General features: G+C 47.1%; 1 protein-coding gene across 1 annotated transcript in view; it reads right to left on the bottom strand.

The window, feature by feature from the left end:
• The window catches only part of LOC149435860 (uncharacterized), a 118,808-nt gene that overhangs the window by 84,580 nt on the left and 13,370 nt on the right, over positions 1–20,858 (bottom strand). The window contains exons 3-4 of the mRNA XM_089662358.1: positions 20,150–20,512; positions 7,312–7,632 (exon numbers count right to left, since the gene is read on the bottom strand). Coding sequence (XP_089518484.1) covers positions 7,312–7,632; positions 20,150–20,512 — 684 coding nt within the window. The remainder of the gene's footprint in view (positions 1–7,311; positions 7,633–20,149; positions 20,513–20,858) is intronic.

Here is a 20,858-nt window from a genome sequence, read left to right as displayed (position 1 = left end):
CAGTGCAGGGAATGACCAGAGACTGCAGACAGTGCAGGGAATGACCAGAGACTGCAGACAGTGCAGGGAATGACCAGAGACTGCAGACAGTGCAGGGAATGACCAGAGACTGCGGACACAGTGCAGGAGATGACCAGAGACTGCGGACACAGTGCAGGGGATGACCAGAGACTGCGGACACAGTGAAGGGAATGACCAGAGACTGCGGACAGTGCAGGGAATGACCAGAGACTGCAGACAGTGCAGGGAATGACCAGAGACTGCAGACAGTGCAGGGAATGACCAGAGACTGCAGACAGTGCAGGGAATGACCAGAGACTGCAGACAGTGTAGGGAATGACCAGAGACTGCAGACAGTGCAGGGAATGACCAGAGACTGCAGACAGTGCAGGGAATGACCAGAGACTGCGGACACAGTGCAGGAGATGACCAGAGACTGCGGACACAATGCAGGGAATGACCAGAGACTGCAGACCGTGCAGGGAATGACCAGAGACTGCAGACCGTGCAGGGAATGACCAGAGACTGCAGACCGTGCAGGGAATGACCAGAGACTGCAGACCGTGCAGGGAATGACCAGAGACTGCAGACAGTGCAGGGAATGACCAGAGACTGCAGACAGTGCAGGGAATGACCAGAGACTGCAGACAGTGCAGGGAATGACCAGAGACTGCAGACAGTGCAGGGAATGACCAGAGACTGCAGACAGTGCAGGGGATGACCAGAGACTGCAGACAGTGCAGGGAATGACCAGAGACTGCTGACCTTTGGGGAGGGAGGGGGAGCGGGTACCTGAATTTTTCAGGTACCCGCTCCCACTTCCGCGGAGTTGTCCTTCCTTCCTTCTTCCCGGGCCGGCTTCTGTGACAGCCGGGTGCCCACTGCGCATGCGCGAGAAGCGCTGCGCTTTGTGAATGGCCCGGCGCCTTCTGGGACCTGTCATGTGTCCCAGAAGACACCGGATCATTCACAAAGCGCAGCACTTGCGCAGTGGGCACCCGGCTGTCACAGAAGCCAGCGCGGGAAGACTGTGCAGCGCTGGAGCGAGGAACAGGTAAGGCCCTGCAGGAGAGAACAGCTGAGCGGCCGGCCCGGTATTCTGACATGGTGGCGGCAGAAATACCGGACCGGCCGCTTTATATTCGCTCCATAAGACGCACTGACATTTTCCCCCCTTTTTTGGGGGGAAAAAAGTGCGTCTTATGGAGCGAAAAATACGATATTTGTTCTAATTCACATAATTCTCTAAGAAGTCTATTTATTTTTTCTCTTTCTTCCTCACCCCGATCGTTATTAGGATTCCTCTAATGTAAGCCTTATGAACTTCCCACACCTTTGATATTGCCACTTTTTCAGTCTCATTTCTTTCTAAATATTGCTCTATTTCTTTTTTAATTATCTGAACTATCTCTTGGTCCTGAAGAAGTGTCTCATTTAATTTCCAACTATTACCTTTATTTTGCTCTTTTCCCCATACTAGCTTCATTGTGACAGGTGCATGGTCCGATATTGTTATAGCTTCTATGTTTACTTTAACCAGCGACTCAATGAGTCTATGGTCCAACAATATAATCAATATAATCAAATATAATCTAATCTGGAATAAATTTAGTGTGCATGAGAATAGAACGTATAATCTCTTTCTTTCATATGTTTAATTCTCCATATATCCACTAGTTGGCACTGATGTAATATCTCCAAGGATTTCAGATTCTTTCTCCCATCTCTCTAGGTGAGGTCGTATCTATCTGAGGATCCATGCATAGATTAAAATCTCCTGCCACAATCAATTTACCATTTTTGAAATACATTAATTTCCTCAGGGTTTTTTTTTTTTAAATACCTCAGGTTTTTTATTTGGTCAGTAAATTTTTGCCAATGTACATTTTCTTTCCTGTAATCCCCCCCCCCCCCCCCACGCCATATTCTAAGAGAAAAAACCTAATACTCGAGGGAGTAAGAGACAATGCAGCAAAAAAAAAAAAAAAAACACACCCCTATTTTTTTTCTTTCCTCTCACCTCCCTCCCTCCCTCCTCTATCAAAGAACAGAGGAGGGAAGTAAAATATTCAACAAGGAGAGGAGAGAAAAAACAAAAACAAAAAAAAATAAAAAGAAACTTTTGCTCCCCTTCCTCTCTACCTCTCGATCTTTTCTATTTATTTATTTATTATAGGTACTTATATAGTGCTGTCAATTTACTCAGCACTTTACACATATATTGAACATTCACATCAGTCCCTAACCCTCAAGGGGCGTACAATCTAAGGTTCTCTATCCCCTCTTTTTGAGGCCTGCCACCTATCTTTTTACAACTCCCACATCATGACTTTCCTCCCATTCTGGAATATTTATTTTCTGCAATTCAAGTCTCTCACAAAAGTCTTTCAAATCTTCAGGAAACTTCAATCTTGCTGATCGTCCATTCTTCCATCCGAACAAGCTGGAAAACTCCATCTATGTTGAACGTTCTGCCTTCTCATTTGTTCCAAACAATGGCTTTAAAGCTCTCCATCTTATCAGTGTTTCCGCTACAAGATCAGCAAACATCTGTATGTTTACTTCACCATATTTGATTATTTCTCTTCCTTTTAAATTTTTCCAAATCTCCTGTTTATCCTGGTAATAATGGAATTGCACAATTATGTCTCTTGGGTTTCCTTTTCTACCTTCTTGTTGTTGGAATCTTCCTATTCTATAGACTCCGTCGAATTTAAACGGCTTGATTAAAGTTCTGTTCAATATTATATCTAACATTTTCCTTATTGTTTCCTTACTTCTACTTGGGGGGGTCTCTGGGAGACCTCGTATCCTTAAGTTGCGTCTTCTATCCCTGTTTTCCTGATCTTCTATTTTATATAGCAGATTTTTTTGTTCTTTTCTCATATCTATTATTCTTTTTTCCAAGACATGTATTACTTGGGCATGTTTGTCCAATTTTTCCTCCGTCTCTTCAACTCTTGACAATATCTGCCCTAGATCTTTATTATTAATTTCACCATTTCATGTTTTATAGATTTTTTCCAAAGCTTTAAGCATTTCTGCTATTTCTATTTTAGTGGGCAGGTGTGAGCTCTTCTCTTGTTCTTCTATATTCTCCAATGCCCTTGTTTTTTCTGTATCTGTATCTTCTATATTTTGGCTAATACAGGTGAAACTCGAAAAATTAGAATCGTGCAAAAGTTCATTTATTTCAGTGCAGCAACTTAAAAGGTGAAACTAATAAATGAGATAGACTCATTACATGCGAAGCAAGATAGTTCAAGCCGTGATTTGTCATCATTGTGATGATTATGGTTTACAGCTCATGAAAACCCCAAATCCACAATCTCAGAAAATGAGAATATTGTGAAAAGGTGCAATATTCTCGGCTCAAAGTGTCCCACTCTAATCAGCTAATTAAGTCATAACACCTGCAAAGGGTTCCTGAGCCTTTAAATGGTCTCTCAGTCTGGTTCAGCAGGAATCACAATCATGGAAAAGACTGCTAACCTGACAGTTGTGCAGAAAACTATCATTGACACCCTCCATAAGGAGGGAAAGCCTCAAAAGGTAATTGCAAAAGAAGTTGGATGTTCCCAAAGTGCTGTATCAAAGCACATTAATAGAAAGATATGTGGAAGGGAAAAGTGTGGAAGAAAAAGGTGCACAAGCAGCAGGGATGACCGCAGCCTGGAGAGGATTGTCAGGAAAAGGCCATTCAAAAGTGTTGGGGACTTTCACAAGGAGTGGACTGAGGCTGGAGTCAGTGCATCAAGAGCCACCACACACAAATGGATCCTACACATGGGCTTCGAATGTCATATTCCTCTTGTCAAGCTGCTCCTAAACAACAAATAACGTCAGAAGCATCTTACAGGGGCTAATGAAAAACAGACCTGGTCTGTTGCTCAGTGGTCCAAAGTCCTCTTTTCTGATGAGAGCAAATTTTGCATCTCATTTGAAAACCAAGGACCCTGAGTATGGAGGAAGAATGGAGAGGCCCAAGGACCCCGAGTATGGAGGAAGAATGGAGAGGCCCAAGGACCCAGAGAATGGAAGAAGAATGGAGAGGCACACACTGCAAGATGCTTGAAGTCCAGTGTGAAGTTTCCACAGTCTGTGTTGATTTGGGGAGCCATGTCATCTGCTGGTGTTGGTCCACTGTGCTTCATTAAGTCCAGGGTTAACGCAGCCGTCTACCAGGAGATTTTGGAGCACTTCATGCTTCCAAACAGCAGCAGTGCTAACTCTCCTGGGTAATGCACCATTTACTGTGATCCTTACTGGGCCTCCTCTTGCTCTTCAGAATATTGGATTTACTGTTTTATTGTTAACCACTGCTGTTTTCTTTGCAGGAATGTCATTCAGCTGCAGCACCGATTTGTTTATTCTGACAGCAACAGGGTCTTGCTCTCAGAATATACATATAGTTGTGCTCAAAAGTTTACATATCCTGGCAGAAATTGTGAAATTGTGGTATTGATATTGAAAGTATGACTGATCATGCCAAAAAATTCTCTTTTATTGAAGGATGATGATCATATGAAGCCATTTACTATTCCACTAGTGACACTTGGTGAGACAATACCTTCTGGTGAGTGTAGAGAAGTTATTCTTTGGGTGGATGGTGTCACCAGTGGAGTATTTGCTATATGGTTCAGTACACACGGTGAGATGAAGGATTCACATTTATAGATTAGATTGCCCAAAGTATTGGGCCACCTTGCCTTTCCACACATGGCCCCCCAGTCTTAGTCCGTAGGGTTAAATATTGAGTTGCACACTACATGTACTATATTGCCAAAAGTTTTGTGACGCCTGCCCACACCCGCACATGAACTTTAATGGCATCAAAAACTTAGTCCATAGGGTTCAATATTGAGTTGACCCACCCTTTGCAGCTATAACAGCTTCAGCTCATCTGGGAAGGCCGTCCAAAAGCTTTAAGAATGTGTCTATGGGAAGGTTTGACCATTCTTCCAGAAGCACATTTGTCAGGTCAGGCACTGATGTCAGGGGAGGAGGCCTGGTTCGCAGTCTCCGCTCTAATTCATCCCAAAGGTGTTCTATGGGGTTGACGTGCAGGCCAGTCCAGTTCCTCCACCCCAAACTCCCTGATCTATGTCTTTATGGATCAGTAGCGGCATGCTTTACACCACTGCATCCGACGAAAAGAATAGGCTAAAACAGAATAGAAAATATAGCAATAGAATAGAGAATAAAAGAATAGAATGGAAAAACATAGAATAGAAAAGAATAGAATATAGCCATCTTTTGAAATTCAAATTTGAAAAAGAATAGAATAAAATTAAAAGAATATAGCGGTCTTCCAAAATTCTAACTTAAAAAAGAATAGAAAAGATAACATAGAATAAACTAGAATAGACTATAACTGTCGTACTAATTTCATAAAGAATAGAATAGTATGAAATAGAATAGAAAAGAATAGAAAAAAATAGAATAGAAAATATAAGAATAGAAAAATAAAATAGAATACAATAGAATAGAAAAAAATATAGCAATCTTCTGGAATTTGAATTTTGAATAGAATCAGCTATTTGTCACAATTAATTTGGATCAATTAATTATTTTAGATTATGAATTTGGATTCAATTTGAATCCATTGGAAAAATTTAAAATTTGAATCTGGTTGAAAGCGAATAAACTAAACAAATTTCATTATGTTGGCGCTATATAAATCTTGTCTAATAGTAATAATAATTATTATGAATGCAACAAGGTGAAATTAGTACCTTAACCACTTGCCTACCAGGCACTTATACCCCCTTCTTTACCAGGCCAATTTTCAGCTTTCAGCGCTGCCGCACTTTGATTGACAATTGCGCGGTCATGCAACATTGTACCCATATGAAATTTTGATCATTTTTTTCTCACAAATAGAGTTTTCTTTTGGTGGTATTTAATCGCCACTGGGCACTTTACTTTTTGCGCTATAAATAAAAAAAGTGCAAAAATTTGAAATAAAAAAAGTTTATTTGTTTCTTTTATAAAATTTTTCAAACAGGTATTTTTTCTCCTTCACTGATGTGCGTTGATGAGGCAGCACTGATGGGCACTGATAGGCAGCACTGATGGGCACTGATAGGCAGCACTAAAGGGCACTGATAGGCAGTACTAATGAGGTGGCACGAATAGGCGGCACTGATAGACAGCACTAATGAGGTGGCACGGATAGGCGGCACTAATATGCAGCACTGATAGGCGGCACTGATTATGGGTACTGATAGACGGCACTGACTGGCATCACTGCTGGGCACTGACTGGCGGCACTGACTGGCACAACCCCTGGGCACTGACTGGTGGCACTGACTGGCAGCACTGCTGGGCTGCACTGGTGGGTGGCACTGGTGGGCGGGCACTGGTGGGTGGGCACAGGTGGGTGGCACTGGTGGGCACGCACAGGTGGGTGGCACTGGTGGGCACATGTAGGTGGCACTTCTGGGCACAGGTAGGTGGCACTGCAGAGTGGCACAGGTGGGTGCACTGCTGGGCACGGGTGGGCGGAGCTAGTGGGCGCACTGCTGGGCAGAACTTGCGGGTGGTACTGCTGGGCACTGATCATCAGGGCACTGATCATCAGTGCCCTGATGATCGGTGCCGATCCCTGCTCTGACAACTGCCGGTTCTCGGCAGTACTTTCCTCACGATCTGACAGCGTGAGGAAAGTGCAGCCGAGAAACGGGACTTGCATTTCCCTCTGATCAGCGTGTCATTGGACACCGCTGATCACGTGGTAAAAGCCCGCTGTGATTGGCCTTTTACCACATCACGTGATCAGCTGTATCCATAGGACACAGCGATCACGGAGATCGCCGGGTGCGCGCCCCCTGGGGTGCGCAGGAGAGCGCGTTCTGGGAGGACGTCATATGACGTCCACCCAGAACTGTCCGGCCGCAGTGCAGCCGTCATTCGGCTATCTGCGGTCGGCAGCTAGTTAATGAAATGATCCGAAATGAAACAAAAATAATGATTTTGTTCTGCACATGTCTAGACTTCAGTGGGAGTGCCTGAAAAAGATTATTTTTAAAAACATAAATAACTCTCTCCTACTCCCAGTAACTAGATTTCCATTGGCTGAAAAAAAAATTGCCCAAGCCTGAATACATCTGAACAAAAAAAATATGCAAAAAAAAAAACCACTCCAAAATCACCTGTAAACACTTTTCCTGAGGTGTGAATGCAGCCCAAGTATTTGGTGTTTTGGAAACATCACGCTGAGAAATCTGTGGATCTAATCTGAAAGATCTGGGATTTGTGGAAGGCAGTCGGAGCCGAATTCTGCTGATATCCTATTCTAAGGCTACTTACTTGGCATGGTAAAGCTGAGAATAATTTCCTCCTTCAGGGATCTGTGGCTGACAATACAGAATAATACATCTCCGGGTTCAAAGTCGGTAGTCGGCTCCACAATCAGCACACTGGTCACATTAAATGTCCCATCGCTGTTCCCCAAAAGTGTTGTGAAACAAAGGTCCTTGTCCCAAGGTGAGCTCCTGCTGTTACTTTTACTGGATTTATCCCATCGGATCTTCACAGTTTCTGGGTAAAAATTGCTGACTTCACAACGGACAGATCCCGTGATTCCATCTTCAATCTGTTGATCATGGCTCAGCGCCGTCTGCGGCTTAACTGTACAAGGAAAGACAGTTACTCATTATTTCTATACTAAAGGCTAATTTCACTTAAAGTGTTACTAAACCCACAACAGTACAATCAGTCTGTAGATGCAGTAAAGCATGCTTGGTATACTCACTGTGGAACCTAAGGGGTTATCCTCTGCATTGTGTAAAAATGCTGTTAGATCTTGACTTCTCTGATCCTCCCCTTATTCCAGTATCCCTCTCTTACCTCCTGATAAGAAAAATCATGTGGAGAGACTATGTACATGCTCAGTTTGGTGTGTATTGCTACAGGGGTGTGTTTTTTTGATTTGGAGGGTGCATGCAATCAGGAAAGGGCCAATCAGCACTATCCAGACAGAGGGTCAGGGGTTCTGCATCCTGCTAGAGCAGAAAGAAAACTCCTCCTACTAGGTGTAACCAGTGCTCAGCTAATGTGTTTAAGTTATAAGTCAGGTTAATATAACCCGGCTGTTTTGTCACCTGCGTCCAGCTGGAGGGATTTCCCTTCAATTTCAGTCCCATAAACAATTAACCACCAATACAGAAATAAAGGAGAAATCCCAGGTAGCCACCAGGATCAATAGAATAAAGTTCCCTCGATTTCTGTTCTTGATTTGGTGGAATGGTAAACAGGGCAAGTGGAGGGTGAATCTCCCCAACTGGAGCACAGAGACATCATTGAACACTGACATAACAGATACCAAAAGAGTCAGAAATGCCAACGCATTGTTCAAATAATTTGTTAAACAATCTTGCAGCAGTCTATACCCCTAATGAAAGATGGTCAGGGATGTCTATACCCGGATGAAGAAGATGGTCAGGGAATGTCTATACCCCTGATGAAGGAGGTGGTCGGGGATGTCTTTACCCCTGATGAAGGAGGTGGTCGGGGATGTCTATACCCCTGATGAAGGAGGTGGTCGGGGATGTCTTTACCCCTGATGAAGGAGGTGGTCGGGGATGTCTGTACCCCTGATGAAGGAGGTGGTCGGGGATGTCTGTACCCCTGATGAAGGAGGTGGTCGGGGATGTCTGTACCCCTGATGAAGGAGGTGGTCGGGGATGTCTGTACCCCTGATGAAGGAGGAGGTCGGAGAGGTCTGTACCCCTGATGAAGGAGGAGGTCGGAGAGGTCTGTACCCCTGATGAAGGAGGAGGTCGGAGAGGTCTGTACCCCTGATGAAGGAGGAGGTCAGAGAGGTCTCTACCCCTGATGAAGGAGGAGGTCGGAGAGGTCTGTACCCCTGATGAAGAAGGAGGTCGGAGAGGTCTGTACCCCTGATGGAGGAGGTCGGAGAGGTCTGTACCCCTGATGAAGGAGGAGGTCGGAGAGGTCTGTACCCCTGATGGAGGAGGTCGGAGATGTCTGTACCCCTGATGAAGGAGGTGGACGGGATGTCTATTCCCTGATGAAGGAGGTGGTCAGGGATGTCTATACCCCTGATGAAGAAGGTGGTCAGGGATGTCTATACCCCTGATGAAGAAGGTGGTCAGGGATGTCTATACCCCTGATGAAGAAGGTGGTCAGGGATGTCTATACCACTGATGAAGAAGGTGGTCAGGGATGTCTATACCACTGATGAAGAAGGTGGTCAGGGATGTCTATACCCCTGATGAAGAAGGTGGTCAGGGATGTCTATACCCCTGATGAAGAAGGTGGTCAAGGATGTCTATACCCCTGATGAAGAAGATGGTCAGGGATGTCAATACCCCTGATGAAGAAGGTGGTCAGGGATGTCTATACCCCTGATGAAGAAGGTGGTCAGGGATGTCTATACCCCTGATGAAGGAGGTGGTCAGGGATGTCTATACCCCTGATGAAGGAAGTGGTCAGGGATGTGTATACCCCTGATGAAGGAGGTGGTCAGGATTGTCTATATCAGTGGTGGTCAGGGATGTCAATACCCCTGATCAAGGATCAAGCATCTCAGAAAGAACTGATGACAGTGTTGTCTTCCACATCCGACCTTCAAGGTGAGTGCAGTATGGCGCCCTGACATCAAACTATACACAATGTGTAAACAAATGTAATTAAATAATGTAATAAAGTTAATAAAAACACATGTGCAGACAAATGCTGAGCTGTGCACACCTTTATCCCCAGGAAGATCAGCCCAGATCATACACACACACACTGCTGTGCTCACACCTGGAGAAGATCCATCTCCATCATACAGCCCATTGCACATTGACTGCCAATAACAGATGCCCGCCCGGGCAACCATCCCACCACCATTAGCTGTGCAGGATGCACGAGATAGCCGCCAGACTCCTCTTCTCTATCCAGCACACAGACAGCCTATCATCAATCAGCTGTTGCTGATTATAAAGAGGTGTCAATGACCATTGGAGGGGAGGGATGTCGATCTGGAGCTTCAGGTGGTATGTCTAAACCCACCCCACCTGCTGGTCCCAAATTAAATCTTGGTGGGGCGGAAGAGCCATCACAGGCACAGCTGCATAGCAGGATGTGAGTGGTGACCTTCTGCTTTACAGTTCAATCATCGACAGGCCAGGGACCGGGCAGCCCTGGGCCACCAGGCAAATGCCCAGTGTGCCCTTTGGCCAGTCCAGGCCTGGATGTTCCCATGTGAAGGTTTCCCCTTACCACCTGTTCCAGTGAAAACTGTTGCAACAGACCACCTTCCACAAAGTGAATACACTAACATAAGGGGGTTTACTGATATAGAGGGGAACCTTCCCCCCCCAGACTGGCCTGGCGGGGAACTGTCAGACATCCTCTCAGGTGCACTTTCCAGGCTCTTAGAGACTGCAGACATGATGCAAGAAATGGTCAGAGACTGCAGACATGATACAAGAGATGGTCAGAGACTGCAGACATGATACAAGAGATGGTCAGAGACGGCAGACATGATACAAGAGATGGTTAAAGGCTGTGGACATGGTACAGGAGATGGTTATAGGCTGCACACATGGTACAGGGTATGATTTGAGATTGTGGATATGATACAGTTAGAGACTGTGGACAGCACCTGTGGTGGTGAGCTCTTAATCCACAGCTTGGGGTTCCCCAGGGCGCGGAGTCTAAGCCCCAGCCCGCTTGTTCACCAGAGCCCCTGATGGTGGGGATGGACTTGGAGCGGGCTGGAACCAGGTCACGGCCCCCAGGTACACCCAGCTGTGGTATAAGAGACCGCCAGCGGGAGCAGGGTGCAATGGGAGTAGACTAGAAGATCCAGAAGACAAGCCGAAGTCGGGACAGGCGGAAGGCAAGCAGGTCAGGAACGAAGCCGGGGTCGGTACACAGGTGGATGATGTAGGAGAGAGGTCAGAGACAAAGCCGGGGTCGATACACAGAACCACTAGACGGGATATATGGAAGAACACTGGGGAGCACAGACAATAACCGTTGCTCAGGCAATGTGGGACAGACTGAGCATGTCTTAAATAGACAGGCAGACAAGGAGGCGGGCCAGGAAGTGATGAAAGGGAAGAACATAAAACCCAGGGAATAGCAGACGACGCCCATAGGTGAGCAGAGAGACACACACATGCGAAGTAAACACAAAACAACAAGGAGGTAAGACAAAGCAACAGGAGGCTGCAGGCTAACTTGTGACATACAGGAGATGGTTAGAGGCTGTGGAGTGCAGAGAGGATACAAGAGATAGAGGCTGCAGACAGGATATTGTAGATGGTTAGAGGCTTCAGGTAGGATACAAGAGATGGTTAGGGGCTGTGGACATGGTGCGGTTAATATCTCACCACTGCTTGTGCCTGGCTGCCATGCTGTGCCTCCTGTTTTTTGCAGCAGCATGTACGGTAATTCCTATTCCTCCTCCTAGCTGACATTGCCAGTGACAGACAGTCCCCCGCTGAGACTCCTGAGTCCCGACCCCAGTGGGCGCATTTGCCTCCCCATCCAGTCCTCCCAAATGCCACCAAGACTCTCGGCACCCATGACCGATTCTCGCATCTCCCGATTCCAGTTGTGGGTCTTGGGCTGGCTGTTGCGGGTTTAGAGATGATTCAAAAAATTTGCCAATGACATCACTGGCCGTGCACTGGTTCCCCTGTTTGCTCACACACACCGACCCCCTCCCACAGTGCCAACTTGAGACAAAGGAATGTTTTTCTTTCTATAGATAAGACTTGGAAGAAGATCACACCTATACCATGACGGAGATTGTTTTCGTGTAAAGTGACCAATCAAAGACTAATATAATGCTTATGCTGTTCTCACATGACTCTTGCATCATTCTGCATATATAAGCTCACTTTCTCAGTATAATAAACTAGAAGTGTTCATAGACTGAACTTGTGTGTCAGCGTGAGTCTCTTCCAGTGTGCGCACATTCCAGAGCAAGCCAGCGTCATAAATTAGGACAGGAACAGATAAGCACTGGACAATTTAGTCCTTAACTAATTCATAGGGGCAGCCCTGTGCACGGTTACAGGGGCAGCCCTGTGCACGGTTACAGGGGCAGCCCTGTGCACTGTTACAGGGGCAGCCCTGTGCACTGTTACAGGGGCAGCCCTATGCACTGTCAAAGAAGCAGCCTTGTGCACTGTCAAAGAAGCAGCCTTGTGCACTGTCAAAGAAGCAGCCTTGTGCACTGTTATAGCGGCAGTCCTGTGCACTGTTACAGGAGCAGCCTTATGCACTGTTAAAGAAGCAGCCTTGTGCAGTGTTAAAGAAGCAGCCTTGTGCACTGTTATAGCAGAAGCCTTGTGCACTGTTATAGCAGAAGCCTTGTGCACTGTTATAGCAGAAGTGTCACGTACCTGGTTGGGGAGCCTGATGTGGAGAAAGGGCGTCCTCTAACAACTCCCGCTCGGAGCCCCTGATAGTGGGAACAGAGGGCGCAGAGCCAGGAGTTGTACAAGTGCCAGGTAGGTCTGGAGCTGGCGGCAGGTAGCTGAAAGCCCAGGAGATCCGGATGCAGGCCAGGTGCGGGTACAGGAACGTAGGTGCAGCAGTAGGCAGGTATGGTGGCAACCAGGATGCAGACTGGGACTGGACACTGGAGCAAAGATGCAGTAGCAGGCAGGTATGTATGACAGCCGTCAGGATATGAGCCAGATGCAGGACCGTGGGTGCAGTGGCAAGTAAGTATGGCAGCTGTCAGGAAGCAGGCCAGGTGCAGGTAAGTAAATGTAGCAGAGTCAGACAAGCCAGAGTCAGTAACAAGCGGGCAGATAAGGTACAAGGGAGCAGACAAACGGATGGTCAGGGATAGCGGATAGTCAGGGATAGCTGAGGTCGGTGCAGGCGGAGTGCTTTCTTAGTCAGGTAAATCAGAATACAGGTAACAGGATCAGGAATGTGTGCAGGAACGTTGTAGACCAGAAGGCATTGATTTTACTATTCTGCAGGTTTAAATAGCCCGCCTGGCGTGACGTTTACACTTACTGTGCGAGTTTTCGCGCTACTGTGCATGCATGGCCACACGCGCCTGCACACTCGCACTGCCGTGGCTCGAGGGGATCCGTGGCCGTCGCACGGCGACAGGATCCCTGAGAAGAAGCCTTGTGCACCGTTATAGAGGCAGTCCTGTGCACCGTTATAGGGGCAGCCCTGTGCACCGTTATAGGGGCAGCCCTGTGCACGGTTATAGGGGCAGCCCTGTGCACCGTTATAGGGGCAGCCCTGTGCACCGTTATAGGGGCAGCCCTGTGCACCGTTATAGGGGCAGCCCTGTGCACCGTTATAGGGGCAGCCCTGTGCACCGTTATAGGGGCAGCCCTGTGCACCGTTATAGGGGCAGCCCTGTGCACCGTTATAGGGGCAGCCCTGTGCACCGTTATAGGGGCAGCCCTGTGCACCGTTATAGGGGCAGCCTTGTGCAGTGTTATAGGAGCAGTCCTGTGCGCTGTTAAAGGAGAAGGCTTGTGCACTGTTATAGAGACACTCCTGTGCACTGGTATAGGGGCAGCCTTCTGCACTGTTATAGGAGCAGTCCTCTGCACTGTTATAGGGGCAGTCCTCTGCACTGTTATAGGGGCAGTCCTCTGCACTGTTATAGGGGCAGTCCTCTGCACTGTTATAGGGGCAGTCCTCTGCACTGTTATAGGGGCAGTCCTCTGCACTGTTATAGGGGCAGTCCTCTGCACTGTTATAGCAGCAGTCCTCTGCACTGTTATAGCGGCAGTCCTCTGCACTGTTATAGCGGCAGTCCTGTGCACCGTTATAGCAGCAGCCTTGTGCACCGTTATAGCAGCAGCCTTGTGCAGTGTTATAGCAGCAGCTTTGTGCACTGTTATAGCAGCAGCCTTGTGCAGTGTTATAGCAGCAGCCTTGTGCACTGTTATAGGAGCAGTCTTGTGCAGTGTTAGAAGAACAAAAAAAAAATTATAAATAAAACCGTGCACCAAGCACAAACAAATTGCACCCAAGCAACAAAAATCCCATCGTACACAGAAAAATAAAGTGATATACAGTATATCCCCCTAAAAAATTACTATCATGTCCAAAAGACCAAGGAGAGGCAGATGCTCACAGGCAGCTAAGAGAGGGCAAGTAGCCTCTGTGTCCACAGTGAAAAGTGATGCTGGCCATATTTATTATTAAGCCACAACATGCAGAAGAGATGTTGGAGTGGATAACTAATCCATCCTCATCCTCTGTCACCCAGGCTCATACTATTTTATCTTCCACCGCAGCTGCCAAAAGCAGCCTATTCCTCAGGCTCCTTGTCCACCACAGCTGCTCCTTTCGTAGCCCCACCATCATGCATGGAGGAGTCACCAGAATTATTTGATCGTAGTGTCAGTTACATGCTACTGGAGGATGCTCAGCAATTTTAATGCTCCGATGTTAGTTCCCAGGTTGAGGAAAGGAGTGACATGAGCCTAGAGAGAGGGGGTGCCAGTGATGGAAAAGAAATTGGCAGTCATGTTCCCCCAGCTGCAGCACACTGCCAAGTTGGCTCCAGTGACGAGGAGGAAGGGGATGTTGAGTTCACTAACTATACTTGGGCATCTAAGAGAACAGAGGAAGAAAGTGAGAAGGCAGAATTCCAATGAGGCAGGATGTCCTCCAGGGTCAGGCGTAAGGGCAGCCAATCGATGACTTCACATAACAGCTCTCCACAGGTGCAGGGTGCTGATGACTCCTGGCAGACTACCAAAAGTTCTCTGGCGTGGCCTTTCTTCAGCACATGTGCAGCAGACTGCAGCATTGCTGTTTGCAGTCTCTGAAGCAGATCAAGCGTGGCCAAAACACCAGCCGCTTGGGCACCACATGCTTGACAAGACATATGATGAGCTGCCATGCAGCCCATTGGCAACAGCACCTGAAAGACCCACATCCGAAAAAAGTGCAGACTTCTTCTTGCTCCTCATCTGGGGTCTCTACCTCTATTGTATAATGTCAGGTCTTCTCAACAGCCTCCACTGAGAGGAGTGATGGTACAGCAGTGAGTGCCACAGGTCCTGGCACCCCATCGAATGGCAGTACACCACCTATTAATTTCAGCAGGCAAATTTCGCTATCCCAGTTGCTGAACCATAAAAAAAAAATTCTGTCCCACCCATCCACATGCTCTGTGCCTAAATGCTAGCCTGGCCAAATTGCTAGCATTGCAACTGCTGCCTTTCCATCTGGTGGACTCTGTCCCCTTCCATGAGTTTGCAGAATGTGCTGTACCACAGTGGCAGGTTCAGAAAAGACAATTCTTGTCACGTAAGGCCATTCCAGCTCTGTACCATCATGTGGAAAGCAATCTTTTGGCCTCGTTGGACAGGGCAGTCAGCAGCAAGGTCCATATTACTGCCGACACATGGTCCAGCAGGCACGTTCAGGGACATTACATATCCTTTACGGCGCACTGGATAACTCTGCTAGCAGCTGGGAAGGATGTAGGACAGGGTTCAGTGCTGGAGCTTGTTCCGCCACCACGCCATCAAAAAGCTAGTGGTGATTCTGCCACATCTATTTGCTCCACCCCCTCCTCTTCCTCTATGGCCTCGTCCGCTGAATCGTCGTCTGAACCAGCAATGCCCTGTAAGTGTTCAAGGGGCTACGCAAGTAGTAAGGCTAAGAGATGCCACGCGGTGCTTTAGCTTGTCTGTCTAGGGAACAGGAGCCACACCGGGCCACAGATTTTGCCAGTTTTGCAGGGGCAGGCTCAGAGGTGGTTGACGCCATGGCAGCTTGAGCCAGGAATGGTTGTATCTGACAATGGCACCAACCTTCTCTAATACCTCCGACAGGGACACTTGACATGTTCCAAATGCTTGGTACACATCCTGAATTTGGTGGTGCAGCATTTCTTGAACAGGTATCCAGGCTGTCAAGATCTTCTGAGGCAGGCCAGAAAAGTCTGTGGCCATTTCTGGTGGTCAACGGGAATTCAACCTGCCCACCAACCAACTCATTTATGACATGCCCACTTGATGGAACTCAACTTTGGCAATGCTGTAGCGGGCTGCACATGCAGCAGAGGGCCATCAGTGAGCACCTGTGTTAATATGGCACAAGGACAGGCTGAGGGGAGCTTGGCTACTTTTTGCCACACCAGTAGCTGCTGATAAAGGATGCATGCACTGTCCTGTCACCATTTGAGGAGGCCAAAAGGATGGTGAGCCACGACACTGCATGCATCAGTGACACTATCCCTCTAGTCTTCCTGCTGGAGCACACGCTGCATAGAATCATGGAAAGGGCACTTGAGGCAGAACAGTGGGAGGAAGAGGAGGATTTCCTGTCCTCCCAAGGCCCCCTTTATGTAGAAACAATTCCTGCAAGGCCACAGAACACACAGCAGGAGGAGGAGGGAGATGATGATGAGGAGGAGGATTGCAGCAGCATGGAAGTCGAGGATCACATACAGCAGTCTTCAAGGGGCGATTTTCAGTCTCCAGAAACCCAGCCAGGAGTAGTACGCTGTTGTGAGGAGGTAGTTCCTGACAATGTCATCCTCAGTGACCCGGAGGACTCAGAATTTCCTGCCTCCTCAAACTTATGCTGCATGGGCTCCCTGATCTGCAAAGCCTGCATAAGGACCCGAGGATTCGTGTTATCAAGGAGAGGAATCAATACTGTTTGGCAACCCATCTTGATCCACGTTACAAGAGCTTATTCAGTCTTCGCAGAGGGAGCAGATGAAACATCTTCAGGACCCCTTAAAAAAAATTGTGTAACACCTTTCCAGATAATGGGAGGTTACCATTTCCTGGACAACGTATTTCTGAGGCTTTGTTCTGTCAAAGGAAGAGCGGTGGAGAAGGCGACCAGCTGACTGATGCCTTTAAACAGTTCTTTAGTTCTCAGCACCCAGGGCTGTTAGGTTTAAGCACCCATTGGCAGCATCTGGTGCAGGATTATCTAGGGGCAAGAGTAGACTTGGAGATCTTTCCAATTGAGCATCCATTGGATTACTGGGTCTTGAGGATGGATCACTGGCCAGAACTTGCTCACATGACGGTTCCCAGAAGACTACGGGGCCATTCACAAAGTGCACCTTTTCTCAAGCATGCGCAGTGGGTGCCCGGCTGTGAAGCCGCAAGCTGTCATGGCCGGGTGCCCACACTGAAGATGCCGGCGCCAGGGAGAGAAGACGGCTGGTTTAACCAGCCGTGGTGAGGACACCGCTGGACCGAGGGACAGGTAAGTGGCTGTATTTTAAAAGTCAGCAGCTACAGTTTTTGTAGCTGCTGACTTTTTTTTTTTTTCAGCTGGAACTCCACTTTAAGCAATGAAAATGACTGCCCCTTTAAAAACTGTACTTTTTGAAAAGATTTTCCTCAGGGCAGTCCCCATACCACTTTTATGGCCGATACCTTGCATATAAGCCTGGGCACTTTTGAATTTGCAAGTTCGAGTCCCATAGACTTGCATTAGGTTCGATGTTCACGGGGAACTTTTGGTCTGTTCAAATGTTCTACCGCAAACTTAACTGCTTTCTTGAATTCCACTTCATCATGCATACTGATGAGGCTGCACTGATAGGCTGCACTGTTTGGCACTGATAGGCTGCACTGATGAGGCAGCACTGGTGAGCATTGATGAGGAGGCACCGATGATGCTGCACTCATATGCAGCACTGATGGGCACAGATTGGCAGCACTTTTGGGACTGCACTGATTATCAGTGCAGATGTGCCCTGTGAATTGCCGGTTATCGGCTGTACTTTCCTCAGGCTGTGACAGCGTGAAGAAAGTACTGTTAATAAGCAGCAACTGTATTTACTTTGTGATCAGCTGTGTCATTGGACACAGCTGATCATGTGGTAAAAGACCACTGTGATTGTCCTTTAATCATGCCATGTGATCATCTGTGTCCTTGTGATACAGAGATCACAGACAGCACTGCAGCACCGCTGTTAGGGAGGGGCGTGTTCTGGGAGGATGTCATATGACGCCTCCCAGAACTGGAAATCTGCACTGTAGCTGTCATTTGGCGATAGCGCGGTAAATAAGTGGTTAAATTAAGGGCGACAATCATTTTCACCGGTCCATTTTTGGAGTTTTGCATGGAATGTGCCAGATTTGGCTTTTTGTTTCTCCACTTTTTGTGTCACCAATACAAAGAAAAGAAATAAAAATGAGAATGCTGAAACATTTGTCATGCGTCATCTGACAGAACTGCAGGAAGGGGGGGGGGGAACAAGATTTTTGGCCATGGCTGTACGGGGCATTCACAAAGAGCTGTCTTCGCCAGGAGTAAAATGGTAAATAAAAAAAAAAATAAAAAAAAATAAAAACTTGACTTCCTGACTACTAGCGTGCATTTGGAGATGAATAGTCAGGGCTGTGTATCGGACAGCAGTGCAATGAAGCCAAGACCTTACTAAGTACACAGATACCCCATGAGCTCCACATCTCCGCCGGCACTAATATGTTTTGGGGTTCTTTCTTGGACTCCACCATTACTCAGAGAAAAAACATATCAGTGGCAAGTAGACAAGTGATGTGAACGATGGAAAAATGTGTTTCATTTTGGATTTCTCCGTTAATAATTTCATTTTGTCATATTCGTTATGTTAGAATGTATCATTTTCAGAATTTTTTTCATATATTTGTTATAAGTCAATTCAAAATTAAAATTTTGGAAGACTCCTATTTTATTCTATTCAATGCTATTGTGGTCTATTCTATTCTTTCATTTTCTATTCTATTCACGGGTTTATTTTCTATTCTATTGCTAAGTAGTGATGGACCGAACACCCCCGTTTGGTTCGCGGTCGAACCTACAGAGAGTGCATGTGATCAGCACAGGGCAAATCAGCAGGTCAGGGGTTCTGCATCCTGCTAGAGCAGCAAGAAAACTCCTCCTACAAGCTTTAACCAGTGCTCTGCTGGACACTGATAGAAGTCACAAGACTGCTATATACTGCTGATGGGTAAAGGTATTTAGCAGTTTATATTTACTAAAATAATTGCATTTCTATGTTCTGTGTATGTGAATGCAGGGTTCGGGGAGAGCGGATATAGTTAATCCAGGGTCTGGGCACACCGGATATAGGGAATGCGGGGTCCGGGGAGAGCGGATATAGTGAATGCGGGGTCCGGGGAAAGCGGATATAGTGAATGCGGGGTCCGGGGAAAGCGGATATAGTGAATGCGGGGTCCGGGGAGAGCGGATATAGGGAATGCGGGGTCCGGGGAGAGCGGATATAGTGAATGCGGGGTCCGGGGAGAGCGGATATAGTGAATGCGGGGTCCGGGGAGAGCGGATATAGTGAATGCGGGGTCCGGGGAGACCGGATATAGTGAATGCGGGGTCCGGGGAGACCAGATATAGTGAATGCGGGGTCCGGGGAGACCAGATATAGTGAATGCGGGGTCTAGGAACACCACATATAGTGAATGCGGGGTCCAGAGAGACCAGATATAGTGAATGCGGGGTCCGGGGAGAGCGGATATAGTGAATGCGGGGTCCGGGGAGACCAGATATAGTGAATGCAGGGTCCGGGGAGAGCGGATATAGTGAATGCGGGGTCCGGGCAGACCAGATATAGTGAATGCGGGGTCCAGGGAGATATAATTTAGATTCGAAACAAAACAAGTCGCATGTGCCTAGAGTAAATATGGAGCCTTTTCATGGTCATAGGATGGCTGTTACTTTTGAGGTCTTGGCTGGATTATATGGCTGCTCGGGTTGCAGTCTGGACTATTCATCCCCACATACTACATAGTAGCGAGGGAGTCCAGATTTTTTTTTTTACAGTTTTACACCTGGTGAAGACAGTTCTTTGTGAATGACCCATGCACTATTGGGATGATTTACTAAAGGCAAATAGACTGTGCACTTTGCTCCAAAGCTTAATAAATGAGCAGAAGCTCTGCTGACTTCCATCGTCTAATCATGTGCAAGCAAAAGTGCTTTTTTCAATTTTCCTTGCACATGATTGAGTATTCCTTGTAAAGTGAATCTTTATCTCATGCACAAAGCTCTGGAGCAACTGCACCTTGTATGGTGCACAGCCAATTTGCCTTTAGTATGTCAACCCCCATGTGTGAGTATAATTATTTTTATTCCTTTCATTATCAATAAATGCATTATCGGCACTGTCTAGTACACCTAATTTTTCTCTTTCCTTGTGAATCTCACTGTGTACCTGATACTTGCAGAGTAGATGTAACGGAGCTGGAATCTGGAGTGAAGATAACAAAGCAGCGATAGTCCCCTTCATCTGTGATCTGAATGTTGGGTATGAAAAGACTGGCATTGCCTTGTTGGAGGTCTTTGTCATGCATTTGAGATCCGGTTCTCGATGACTTATGGCGGGAACTATGAAAACCATAAACCTCCCGTTCAGTTCCATTCTGTAATCTGAGAGTCCAGACAACTGATAGTTTCTCTAGATTCAGCGGTATTGGGACACCAGACAGCAGACAAGGGATGGTGACATCTTCTCCTCTTAAGGCTTCAGTAGGACCATCTTTCCCAGTAACTCTCAGCCCCCAAACCTGAAAATCACCTAAAATTTAGAATAAAAAAAAAAAAAGAGTGATGACAATTGTACAGGATCACTTGTGACAGAGGAAACTAAACTGCTAATGTAATCCAGAATAACACTGCAACGGCACCCAAACCACTCATGGACCACCCAACCGCAATGTACTGTGCACAGGCGGGCCGTGCAGGCAAAGCGACATATTGGTCTGTCACTGCCTGGTTTTGGGTTTATGGCGCACACATGCGCGCCCCCACCACCGACACCTGCTGTGATTGTACACAGCGGGAGTCTATTAGCAAGTCCGACTGGTTCCACAACACGATTCAGGACTGGGACCTGCCGATCAGCTGTGTCCAATCACAGCCCA

This window comes from Staurois parvus, unplaced genomic scaffold (assembly GCF_062004578.1).
Source record: "Staurois parvus isolate SC_StPar_1 unplaced genomic scaffold, SC_StPar_1.0 ptg001460l, whole genome shotgun sequence".
Taxonomy (NCBI): Eukaryota; Metazoa; Chordata; class Amphibia; order Anura; family Ranidae; genus Staurois; species Staurois parvus.
This window is presented reverse-complemented; position numbering and strand designations above follow the sequence as displayed.